This window comes from Papilio xuthus, unplaced genomic scaffold (assembly GCF_000836235.2).
Source record: "Papilio xuthus unplaced genomic scaffold, Pxut_1.1 DF826945.1, whole genome shotgun sequence".
NCBI lineage: Eukaryota > Metazoa > Arthropoda > Insecta > Lepidoptera > Papilionidae > Papilio > Papilio xuthus.
This window is the reverse complement of record NW_013531704.1, coordinates 6,614,963-6,628,601: the sequence shown is the minus strand read 5'-3', so window position 1 is coordinate 6,628,601 and position 13,639 is coordinate 6,614,963. Positions and strand designations below refer to the sequence as shown.

Here is a 13,639-nt window from a genome sequence, read left to right as displayed (position 1 = left end):
TTTTATCTATGACTTTTGATTGATTTTTAAACGAGTACTTGCTTAAATTGATTCTATTTGTTTAAGTCGATCTGATAAAAGTATTAGAGCTTGGTTTGGAAATATATTGTCTTATTAAAAAGAAAGTTAGTCGTAAAGGTCAATTAGATTTCAAATGCGTTTTTGTTGGTTACTTAAGTTTTTTTTAATTTTTAGTATTAACTCTGAGTAATAAAGAAATTAGTGATTTTTAAATATTTCAAAAGTTCGACTAAAATTTGTTTTAGTCATGTTATTTTCTAATACAAGTTAAGAATAGCAACTCTTTATAAATTGTTTCAAACAACAAAAAGCAGTGCTTGTTCAATACAAAAACAAACACAAGTGTTGAGTCAGCGAAAGTCCTTCCGGGTTGTTAAAGGAATTATAGAGAATGAATGACAAAGGTAAAATAGCCCTTATCTATAAGAGCGTAAGGTACAGTAAAATAATATTGTTTACAAAAGGATTTACAAGTCATGTATGGAGATGCACTTTCACGCATTGTGAGCACGAACGCTAATGGAATAACAATTACTCTATTTGACTGACTTCTGTGTAACTGTGATTTGCACAGGTCCAATCACCTTTTGTGTAGAACTGTACAGGGTAAATAATTTTCCTATAGTATAATTAAGATTCCCACGTGTGCCTTTTCGAAGAGATGAAAATATTATAGATTTAGCTGTCGACTCCTATGTGTTCGTCCAAACTGTGTTCTACATCTATGCTAAATTTCAGCAAGATCGATGCAGCTGTTCTGGAGATATCTTGAAGCAAACATATAGACATCTAGACATTCGCATTTATAATATTAGTAAGAAGTAAGATTATCAAGTATTAGTGTGACATTAATAAAATCTTCATACAATTCATAGGGTAAATTAATTCATTATCAATGTTCAATTTAAATCGATTATATATTTGAGAACGTCACTTTTACTACAAAGTTACTATAAAAAACCTTGAACTTTGTACAATCCATTATGGTATTTATGTCTTTTAAAATAAGTTCCTTTTTTCTTCAAAACTATATTTAGAACCTAAAATTGCGTTGCGTATTAAACAATAGCATGTCGATTGCCAGTCGATTAGTGACGCAAAGTATATCGATATTATATCGAATACAACTCGAACACTTGTAATATTAATGTTTCCAATATATCTTATTTCAAGTGTGTAAAAAAATATCTTCTATTACCGTATCGAAAAGGGGGAATATTTCTATGATATTTAAAAAAAATAACATGATTTTAGACAGAGGGAAGGAATGCGTCAGACGTCACAACAATGTACTGTTAGGAAGAAAATCCGAAAATGTGGCAGTGTATTGACCCAACACTAGCCTTACAAAAATGTTGACGTCTATGTCCCCTCACTATTTCTTCTGACACTGTGTAACGAAAGCACGTCATTCGCGCCAAAGGATTCGAACTAATAATATCTTAAAATACATGTGTACAAGTATGTACATACATACCCTAGACTTATGTTCAACAGTTTTGCCTAATTCTATTTTGCAATTGATTGTTCAACTCTCGAATATTTTAGCACTTTAGTGCTCGAAATTACATCTACACTATCGCATTGTATTTAAGACTTTAAACCATCGCTTTAAAGTCGATATTAGTTTGTTATAGTGGAACTATTCCTATTCTCCGGGCCATTTTACATTCTTTGTGCCGTTTGCTTTACGACTTTCCATTTTAATTGCATATTTGTGTTAACAAGTTCAGTGTAAACAACAGAGTCGTATTCTAAATGTTGATTTTGCTGTGAAGCTGTTGTTTAGTGTTATTGTACTCGTTTAAACACATTTCAATGATACTAATGGATGACGTCAATTTAATTGTTTTTTTTTAATTATTATAACATTTAAAAGAATAAGATTTATAAAGATGAGAAAGTTTCGATGGAGGTCTAGATGAATGAATATATCTCTGAAACGGCTCAATGGATATTGATGAAGTTTGGCACAGATGTAAAACATATTCGGAAAGAATCATCATCATCAGCCTACCCTAACTTAGGGGTGATTAGGCCATCGTCGACCACGCTGGCCAAGTGCGGGTTGGTCGATTTCACACATATCTTTGAATTACTTCAGGTATGTCCAGGTCGCATCACGATGTTTTCCTTCATCGTAAGAACACATTGTTACATGGCGGGATTCGAACACAGAACCTGCAGATTGCAAGTCAAGTGCTTGACCCCTGAGCCACCACTGTCTGAACAAATACATAAGGATAATTGCGTTCCTATTACGCGCGTCGAGATGCGGGCGACAGCTAGTTATTTGACTATTTTGTTACACGCTTGAAATTAAGATGGGTTTTTAAGTCGGATATCAATATAGTTTAGTCTTTTTTTATGTTTATCTGAATAACACAATTGACTCAGAATAGTATTCGCTTCGTTTCCCATTTAAGGAATAAGCATTCTGTTGTTGGTCAATTGTTTAGGCGTTAGAGTCCAAAGCCTAGGTCTCAAGCACAACTCACCATTCATGGTATATTACAAATACCATCTATTGTTTCTCCTCACGATTTTATATTAAACTAGCTGTTGCCCGCGACTTCGTCCGCACGGTATTAAAGACAATTAGTAGCCTGTGTGTTCTTCTAAACTATGTTCTACATCTATGTCTTTCATCGAGATCTGTTAAACCATTTTGGAGATACCTTCAGATAAACATCCATCTAAACATTCATCATCATCATCAGCTCACTATATGTCAATAAGTTAAGAGTGATTAGGCCATAGTCAACCACGCTAGCCAAGTGCGGGTTGGTTGACATTCACATTTATAATATTAGTAAGATTAAATTGTAATTTTCTTCTTGTGTAAGATCAAAGCGCTAACAGTGAGATGGTTAAGTGTACGAACATCCATTATGTGGTTGTGGGTTCAAATCACTATCTATATTACTAATATTATAAATGCGAATGTTTAATTGGATGTATGGATGGATCTTTGATGGTATCTCGGGAACGGCTCAACGGATCTTGATGAAATTCTGCACGAAAACATACGCTAATCATTAAGTTTTTTTTAATTCCACGCGGATGGAGCTGCGGGCAACAGCTGGTCAAATTATATTTGTTATATTATTGTTTTTTTATTTAATCAATTTGTATCGTGTTGCTATTGTGATGTTAATGAACAATTGCTTTTGTAAACGTATATAATTAACGATTTCCCTGCGGTTTCCTCCGGTCTGGTTAGATAGGAATTTGTTAAACGATCCATTGTCTTCCTTTAGTACCGTATTTTGCGTTTAGTACTCAAATATTATATTAGTAACATAGTTCTTGAAAGCTGTGTTTTTAATTTTATTGACATAATATTTATTAAATAAGTGTCATAAACAAAGTACGGTATATCCGTAAGATTTTTGGTTAATAATTTGAAAATTTATGTGAATTTCTCAATAAATCTTACTAATATTATGGATGGATGGTGATGGAATTTGGCACAGATGTATAATATAATCATGGAAAACACAAAGGATACTAATTAAGTTTTTTTTTAATTCCGCGCGGACGAATTCGCGGGCAAACAGCTTGTTTATGTATAAAACATCAAATATGTAAACGTAGGTTTTCACTGGCGTAACATTTGTAAAGAACATTTTTTTCTACAAGTGTTTGACCAATGGAAACACGGAATAAACTAAGCCATCTCCAACTCATACGAAGGATCAATTTATTCAAAATATAATATCATCAATCTAAAATAGATTAAGGTGTTTGAATACATTTGTTACATGATCAGAAGCCATGTTACATTGTTACGTCGTTAAACTTTTAACTTTTTTGTAACGCAACATCGAATTCAGATTTTGAAACGCGTGAAGCGATGATTAGTAGTTAAAGGTATCTTAATTTAAATATTATCTGTGCGTATAGCTTTTTATAAGTATGTTTCTTTAGTTGATAACGCAATTCTCAAACATAGTTCAAGATCAGTCAGAGATATTTGGGGATCAGATATTATCTCTACAAACTATGCCTAAACATAATCTTAAAATATATTAAGTCATAGACAGCCCAAACAACTTCAATAGACCATAAATCATAGAATTAATTGCAATACAATTGCCCCTGTATTCAAATATCTTCCATGTATAGGCCAAGTGCGCATTTCGAGAATCAAAGCTATTGATTCAATATGAATTAGTTGCGTGTACCACAATGGTCGTTAGAAATTCCGACGTATAGTACTTGTATATTTGCATAAACTCCTGCTTGGTTTCGCTCGATTTGTACTAACGGTACCGTCTTCCTGCGAATTACCTTCCTGCTTCCATTGTTAATCGTGAATTAAACAGGAAATATTAATAATTTCAGTATTGCCTTTTTGCCTGTATTGTTAAAAAGGGCGTACCGAGCATTTTTTGTCTTGTGTTTGTTTACCTAAATATTAAGGGAATTATAACGCAATTTCCCCCATTTATCACGATAAGTGCTTCATATGATATTCATGTGCTACAAGTCTTGGGTTCGAATACCGCAATCTACCAATGTGTTTTCCGATTTATAGATGTATATTATCCGACGTTCTTACCTTGAAGAAAAACACCGTGCAAACTTGCACATATCCGCGAAGAAATTTCAAAGATATGTGTGAAGTCAACCAAGATGCACTAGACCAGCATGGTTGACTATGGTCTAGTCACCCTTTACTTAGGGTAAGCTCCGAATTCCTCAGTGGGGACATATAGTGAGCAGATGATGATTGTAGTGTATGCATAAACGTAGTGTTGTTTGTCTCGAGCGTACACGCCATATGTACATGCCGGAGAGAGGGGACGTCAGTCGATGTCAGACCTTTGAGCCGGCAACACGTGTCGGTACGTGAACGAGCCAAATATAGCACAACGAATGCTACAATGATGATTATCGCTACTTCTAGGCAAAACTTAAGCGTAAATAGGATTTTCCATTGCGCATTTACTAACGTGACTATATTTGTTATCTCAGAAGCGTCTACATTACAAAGTTCATCATAAATTCGGTAGCCCATTTCGTGCAGTCCGTGAGAGGCAATCAAAGAGCCGTCAATCTATAATTAACCGAACGTAGCTCGAACCGACCTCTAATCATCGTGTTACCTTACAAAGAATTAATGCACTTTTTTCTTGTTCCCAAACGTGTTAAGATACATTATTATGTTAACGTAGTTAGACTTTGTTGTGCCGCTGGTCTTGAATTCCCAGTTAAAGTTTTTTTATGTTTGATTTTGAAAGCGGCAGTGATGGTTATTTCTTCGAATTTGAAACTTCGAATCGTGAGAATAATTGTAGTAAGACCAATGTCACTAGTATTATAAATGCGAAAATTTAGATGGACAAGCCGTTCTGGAGATACGTTCTAACAAAATAGAAGGTATCTCCAGAACGTCTCAACGGATCTTGATGAAATTTGGCACAGATGTAGAACATATTATGAAAGAACACGTAGGCTATTTATATACATCTAGAATAAAACTGATTTATTAAAATCTTTATAAAACATTTAAAGCAGCGTCTACATGTTTAGTAATGAAGTTGCGTAGTATTTTGAAGTTTAGGACCTTGTTACGTTTGGCCTTTGCATAATGTTGCTTTTCGATTGGGTTCAAAATAGTAGCATGGCCCTTTCATTATTCGTAACAGGAAGGTGAAAGGCGTACAAATAGAATATTATTTATCTCTAATTAGAAAATGAAGAAGCCGCATAATCGATTAGATTTAAATATCGATTAACAAAATCGAATTCTATTTGGGAGGTCGATTAATCGATATTTTGTAATTGCCTGCAGCTAAAGAGTTAACCAGATATTGAATTTATGATATATGCCTACCCTACATTATTAAAATTAATTATAAATTTGAGTTAAGTATATGTTTTAAACAGAGTTGGTCTCAGAAAGCCATGGTTAACGTTGGTTACTTAGGATGACCCTTAGACTTACTAAGGGGGACCAAGTAAAGACTACAGTAAGTCTATTGAATACCGTAAAGATAACTGGCTAATAGATAAATTGATACGATAGAAATCTTTGTATACGTTTTATTCTTTCCTCTGGCAACTTGTAATTGGTATGTAAGTATAGTTTGCGTGCCCGAGAGAAACAGGGGAATGTAGGTAGACATTATATCCTGGCGGGTGGCAATTTGACGCGGTAGGCCGGAGAACACTGGTGATGCAACGGTTAACTCGATGCCGTGTTATTATTGTGCCGCTCAAACACGTGTCTTCGAGATCTTAACGAAGAAATTTGTATAGCAATGGGGTTAGACAAAGTGCATTCGCTACGAAGCGATTCCATAACGAACTTCAAAAATGTATAGAACTGACAATAACTTTCGATAAGTCACGTGATTGTCGCGCGTCAGTTCGCTTCGAAGCGAATGCACTTTGTCTAACCCTGCTATTGTTAATAGAAGCCCTGTTATTATGTTTTTCATCGAACATTTTCTAAATTTAGTGAAAAGCTGGACTAAGGTAATAAGTGCACAGTATTGATATGCCTCCGTAAAGATGGTTAGAGATTAAGTGGTTAATTGTATTGATTTTTGCTTCTTAAGATCCCATGAAGCCCCAGTCTCAAGTAACTTGCGATTTCCATATCTATTTGTATCCAACAAAAACAAAAGCACTCAAAGTCATTGTTACAACGAAACAATTAGTTGCGACATCGACACCGGCCGATTAGTTACGCACGCTACGGCTATCTGCAGATTCTCTGACCTTGGCTGCACATTCTTCTACAAACCATAATAGTTGTACTAACAAATGAAACAAAACAAGACACTATCGCAAAAGAACAGAGTTCAAAATCGAAAAGACTAAGTAATAAAACAAAACACGACTCTAACAGAAAAGTGATAAAGTTCAAAATCCAAAGCAAAAGTAACAACAACAGCATTTTAAAAATTGTTACATAACCAAAAAAGGTGGAACTATGATGATATGAACAATCAAAAGGTTTACAGTCTTTTATATTCTGGTTATCAAGGCGTATGAATAATATCGAAATTGTGAATGATTTCAATGCATGAACTGATAATTGTTGGGAATTATTGCATGTATTGTGTTAAGAAATAACAATTAAAGTGTTTGACCGTAAAACTAAAAGGCAATTGAATTTTCTCCACCAGTTTTCTACGAATTATTGCTTAGTTTTCTTGCAACAGTTGGTGCATCACACGGTATTCCACTTTAAAACCATTTGCGCAACACATTGCTACCTTATTGGTTTTGTCTCTGGCGGAGTATGTTCCTTCACAAAGAACGAGGCAATTTCTATAAACGGTACACTGCAAAGGACCCTGACTGTACATATTAAAGATGTAAAAACCCTAAAAATATTTGGACATGGTATGTCTTTATACAAAAACCACAAACAAGATTTAGCTTTTATTTGTTATTTATACAAAGGTAATTGTCGATGCGTATTAACAATGTAACAAGGTACAAATCTTCCCGAGGCCGTCACGAGGACTAGCGGCTTTTTATAAATACAGCTACCGGCTATGTGTTAGGAGAAAGTTAATTGTAAATAAGACACTTCTGAAAACCATTATCCCTTATAACGATTGTATCTTGCCTTTACAACTGGGTTTCCACTGCAGAAGCACATGCATAGTAACATATTGCCATCCTTCTCATTCTCTACGAAAAAATTGCGACAAAATACGTTTCTGTCCTTGTGTCGTAGAAAGTAATGATTATTGTAAATTGTTGAAAACTCGTGCAGCAATGTACCAGGAATTCATAGAACATAAAGTTCATGACCATTTTGTAATTGTGGAGCTGCGGCCGCGCCCTGTCAGTTCTATGGTGGCTTTTTCGTAATCTAATTTCTGTATCTGTCTGCACGTACTCAATTGTATTTACTATTTGAATATTCTAAAAGGTTTCTGTATTGACAAGCCACGTGATATAATCTTGAAGGAGGTCCAAGTTTTAATTGATACCTTTTCTATGAACAGCTTTAGATATACTGAAGAGAAGTTTAGTTGACGATTACAACAATCTTACTAATATAAATGCGAATGTTTATATGGATAGATGAATGTTTGTTTGAAGATATCTCCAGAACGGCTTAACGGATCTTGATGAAATTTAGCACATATATAGAACATAGACTGGAAGACCACATGGGCTACTTTTTTTAATTCCGTGCGGACAGAGTCGCGGGCGACAGCTAATTCTAATTATGTAATACATCAGTGAAAACTATACCTGAATAGGTTAAGTTGTTTCTGAGATTCGCGTACACAAAGACACAGACAGATTGACGTAATTTTAACAATCATTTATGAAAGAAATATAAATTAAAGTAAAAAATGGTTGTTCGCCACATGATGACTACACGAAAGATAATTCGTTCAAATTCAGCTCTTGCTCCGCTGCTGGTTCTCATTTGAACCAGACCCCATAGGATTTAGTATCAGTTTCAATAGGAGTCGTTGCAAGTCTCATTTCCACGCTGTTAACAATTTCAAATAATTGAGCTTTAATTTGAATTTGATCTTGTAAAGGGAAAGTTTTTACTGTTTTTGCCATACTGATGAAAAAATGAAGCAAAGGATCATTCTCGTTTCTATTTTGTTCAGCTCTTGCTAAGTAATCTTGTAGAACTTCTGGTGTATGTAATTCTTGTGATGGAACACAGCTAGAATTCCTATCTAGAATTCTCGATGACGTTGCAGATTCTATGATAAGTGGATTTGGTGTATCAGTTAATTCATTGTGATGTATACTATTTGAATCAGACTGTGCTTCAAACTGTGATTCGTCGTTATTATTAACATATATTGGTGATAGATCTGTTTGTTGTTCTTCATCATCGTTAACATATGGGGCTAAGAAGGCAAGTTCTTGTGAGAATTTAGGTGGTTTTATTTTCGATGCTGCTTGTCCGCTTTTTGTCTTGCGTAAATTCAAAGCCTTTCTATAGTTGTCTCTGATTCTAGTCCATCGCTCCTTACATACGTTGCCTGTAACAATTTTTTTTAAAGTACTAAGTCACTGGCAACTTTTTCACTGACGTCATCAAAATCGGCAAATGTACAGTGCGAGTAAATTTGTATTCAAAATGTGAAGTCATTATTCATATCCTATAAAAGGTTAAGGATAGTGATACAGATGACAATATCTTTTATAAAGAGAATTTGATTTCAGAAATCAATGATAACTATTGTAATCGTTGCATGCTATTTGCACTTTAAAGAAATAACACATGTCACTGGACATAAAATAATTTGACCACTTCTATTGCGGAAATGGCAGGATTGCAAAATCTACGAATTATTGGTATACTCACGCACAGCTGCTTCAGCAGTCCGGGATAGCTCCGAAAGTTACTTTAACTCGGGCGCGTTCGAGCAGGTAGACGAGTGTGACAAGTTAAAAATATACGCTTACCTTTTTGTTTTAATCTCTTTCCGATTTCGTCCCAGATAATATCCCTTCTTTGGTGGTTCGAATAATCAGGATGATTAAAATTATACAATTCTTCATATCCTTGCACAATAGCTATAAGTTGTGTCGCGTCCATACTGTTAAAACAACGTGATGAACGAACGTCAAAATGCAAATGGCGGACGGCTGACGCGAACGCGACGCGGAGCGAGCGCGCGGGGTGGGTTCATTGATCGGCATTTCGTATGACGTCATCCGCTCGGCACGCATCGTAGTTGCCTCTTGCTCATTACCGTCGGAATCGTACGAACAACGCTCGGCAGTCCGTTCAGAGCGAGACAAACTATGCGAGCCGAGGCGACGAGCCGCGAGCCAGCCGGTGAGTCGCAGAGGCCCAATCAAACACTCGCGGCCTATTATACCAGACCGCGCGCTTTACACTTCATACTGTCCGTTGTCCGTTCTGCTTGCAGCTCAAAACGCAAATCATAACTCTATGCGGGTTCTTAGTTAAAATAGGTACAAATTTCAAATACGAACACACTTGTGTAAGTTTTACTAAATACATTAAAATCTGTTTGTTGCGATACGTCTGATGCGTCCGATGCCGACTCTAGAAGTTTAGCTTTACCAATTCAAAGAAATCCATTTTTATAGACCAACTGACCTTTAGCAAGGATATAAGGCTCAAGAATACAAGAACTATAAAGTGTTCTAGGAATCTACAAAAAAAAACATTGCGCCAAAGCTGTTGTTTATCAATTGGTTGTCATTTTTTTTCTGCCTCTGTCACAACACTCATCGGATACAGCACGGAAATTCTGCACGACTCTTCTATATAGTTTTGGTAGTGCAGTGAACCAATGCAATTTGATGCATTAATATGATCTTATTCGTACAAAGTCGTTTAAACTCTTAAATACCATTCTGAAGGTAGATGCAGTAGCAATACTTCGCATCTGGCTTTTTGAATTCTGACTGGAACGGACCTGGTAAGCTTATCTAAGCCTATAAATGTCAAGAGTGACAAGTTAAGGCGCCCTCGCGTCGGACAATAGCAGCAATATCAAACAATTTACAATGCCGTAAAACTTTGCGAACGGCACGCCTTTAAACCCGAATAATGGTCCTTTATCAAAACTGTTGCAAATGGCCTTAGTATTTGTTTCATCTTGAGATTTTAAATTGATCTTATCCATCTATAAATCGTATTCCATTCTGTGGAGCTTTTTCTTATCTTCGTAATTACGTTTTGTATAAACAACGCTAGGATGAGCCCTACCAATATCTGTTTTAAATTTAAGCACATACAATATGACTAAATGCCAACGAAAGTCAAACGAATATCTTTTTATGAGGCTATTTTTATAATTTATATTTGTGTATCTATTACATGATAGTAATTTATTAGTGAAGGCCGTCCGACAAAGTGGCCGTGCGACCTTACAGGCCGGCTAACGAGCGTGCAATGGCAGAGGTATGCGATCGTACCTGTTAGCACTATCGTCGATCTAGGCATGTGCCGGCAACGCGCAGATTTATCGACATTGCCCTCTGCCCGAACTGATGCTATTACTTCCCAACAACCATTAAATCTATCGATATTTTGCGGTAATCTGCGCAATTGCAATGATCTATTTATAATTCGATTTGAACAGCAAATGCTGGAATTCGTTTAAATAAGAGCTATAAAATAATTTGTCGAAACATTTGGTTACGTAAAAAAAGAAACTAAGAGAGTGTCATATTGTGAAAACTACGATTTTCTTTAATCTTTATCACTGATTTTAATTTATTTACATAATGGGGAGTGAAAACAACCTTAAAATGACATAGCAGCATAACACAGGGCTTGTCACGAATAATTGTGAGCGTTACATCATCAACATAATTTGTGCGGCGCCCCTACCGGGCATAAAGTACAACAAATGTGACACAAACTTTTTCGAATACGTTCTCGTAACTTTCCCGCAAATATTCGTAATAGACCCTTAGTTGAGAAGTGTTGGAAACGTTAGAACTCTGCTAGACTAACTGTAGCTCGGAGCAGGTGTGCTCCGCAGTTAGTGATGATTGCACGATACTTATCAACACTCGATTCCGTCTAACTTAGGTAGCACGCACAGTGAACGCTTCTGTCGATTTTTCATCATAACATGACGGGTGACCTTTAAAAGTTCCTAATATGAATAACCACTCGAGTTTTAAGAAGCTCAAAAGGAGAAATGAGAAAGTATGATATAAATCTACCCCACATTGTAACTTGTGTCTAGTTTTAAAGTTAAAAAAGGCTATACCACACTTGTATAATATTTTAGTGGTCACTTTTTACTACTTTAGCATAAACTACAGACCTTCGTTTTTCTTCTGATTCTTTAACGCTAATCATTTATTCATTTATTTACAAATATAATAAATAAAGCTCACCAAATTTCCAATGTATGTAGGTCGTCTCTAAGTTGTTGAACTGAACTGCGATCTATTCTGCAGTGTTTATCTGTAAAGAAATACTTACATGTTACATGGCAACTTAAAAGTGGACTAAACGGTAATTAACTTACATTATACTTGTCATTACCTTCAACAACTTTAATAGAATAAGATGAAAGCGTAGAGGAATTAAGGTTCTCTCCGAACACTAAATTATGGTACTCATTATTGGTAAAAATGTATTTACGTTAATATTTTAAATACAGCTTTTGAAAACACGTAATCATAAACCGTCAGATTGTCTATAGTAATATTTATAATTTTACAATATTTCTTATTTATTACGATTACTTTCCTATTATACGACTCAAAATATTTTCTCTCGCACATTTAAACAATTTATCTATTTCGATATAAACTCCAAGTTTAATATTTCTTTGTAATGCCGGCAGTAATCTTAAATAGATACTAGCCCATCGTTAGTAATGGCACGAAATATAATTATCGACTGGCAACACAGTCAGAGGGTTGTTTTATGATGGCCAGGAGCAACGGTATCTACTCTTTGTTTTTAAACGTAGTGTTGTCAAGGGTTATCGATATTCTCTAGATTGAAGATAATCGTTGTACTCTTTAAAAAAACAAGTGTCGAAAAATGGTTTTTTCTTTTACAACGTATGAATTTTTAACTCTATTTCTCTTCATTGTACACCCACTAAGGATCTTCTGTGGACCCCAGGGGGTCTACCTGGATCACTTAAATCACTGTTCTAGATAAAAGCATATCGATAGTTTAGATTGTTTGTTATCTTCCGGATTAACTGTTCCAGTTGTAGTGATGTCCGTTAGAATTTATCGAATGCAATGCTGTTAATCAGACTCGATAGATGTCATATATCAAGTTGTTGATAGCTTTATGTCCTGTTTTATTGACAGTACACGAATACATTTTATGATAATTCGAGTTAGGCTATAATCTAAATAATGGTATGTGTTCTATAAGAGATATTTATAGTATTATGTTGAATATTTAGAGGTTATATGGTTGAAAAATGAAACTTTGATAACTAACAAATGATTGACATTTTTATTGAATTTTCACACTGATAACGATTTAAATTACGATGCCTTCTTTTTTTGTGACTGAGTAGTCACTGTTTGCCTTGAGGAGGCATTTACAGCTTCGCCGGGCTTGAGGTGGCCGAGCGCAGATGGCGCTTAGTCTGAACCTCGTTTAAGAGTAATTACGATGCCTATAACACTAAATGCTGAATACAAAATATTACAAGTCTGGTTATGTATAAACAGTATATGTATTTATGTAAATTAAAATATATCGATAATTGATTTGACATCTCTATAGTAACAAATTAATTTAATTTATTTGTCTGAGTAGAGATGTTCATCGCAGGTGGTCATTTGAAGTGATATAACAGCTCCCTCGTGACTCAGCGGTGGGTGTGCCAGATAGTTACAGCTCCTAGATTCGATTACTCTTGGTTCAATGTTTATAAAGTAACAGCTTGCAACTTGAGAAATGAGTTGCGAATGATCTAATGATGTTTAAAGTCGGTCAAATTGATCTATATTTTAGAGTCAATCTGAGGATTCTGTATGTTTTATAATTATAGTTGTAAAAAAATATTGTGTAGCAATTGTGTGCGATAATTTGTCTCCTACAATTTTAAGCGTAACTTTTTAAATCAAACCTTGTTTTAAAGAATATGTTTTTTCAAGTAAAATCTTTGTAAAATCACTGAAATGTCTGTATTTTCCT

General features: G+C 35.1%; 2 protein-coding genes across 4 annotated transcripts in view; both read right to left on the bottom strand.

The window, feature by feature from the left end:
- Nucleotides 1–13,639, bottom strand: part of LOC106121342 (uncharacterized) — a 65,070-nt gene that overhangs the window by 10,049 nt on the left and 41,382 nt on the right. For 2 of the 3 annotated variants that reach the window (XM_013316970.1, XM_013316971.1), the window contains exon 2: nt 11,860–11,929. The exons of the other annotated variant lie outside the window; for it this stretch is intronic. The gene's annotated coding sequence lies outside the window, so the exon portion shown is untranslated. The remainder of the gene's footprint in view (nt 1–11,859; nt 11,930–13,639) is intronic. 3 annotated transcript variants of the gene reach the window in all.
- Nucleotides 8,174–9,599, bottom strand: LOC106121343 (uncharacterized). The gene is made up of 2 exons (XM_013316973.1): nt 9,436–9,599; nt 8,174–9,008 (listed from the first exon to the last, which is right to left on the bottom strand). Exons 1-2 carry the CDS (start codon nt 9,566–9,568, stop codon nt 8,428–8,430), a joined length of 714 nt encoding a protein of 237 aa, XP_013172427.1. The 5' UTR covers nt 9,569–9,599; the 3' UTR covers nt 8,174–8,427.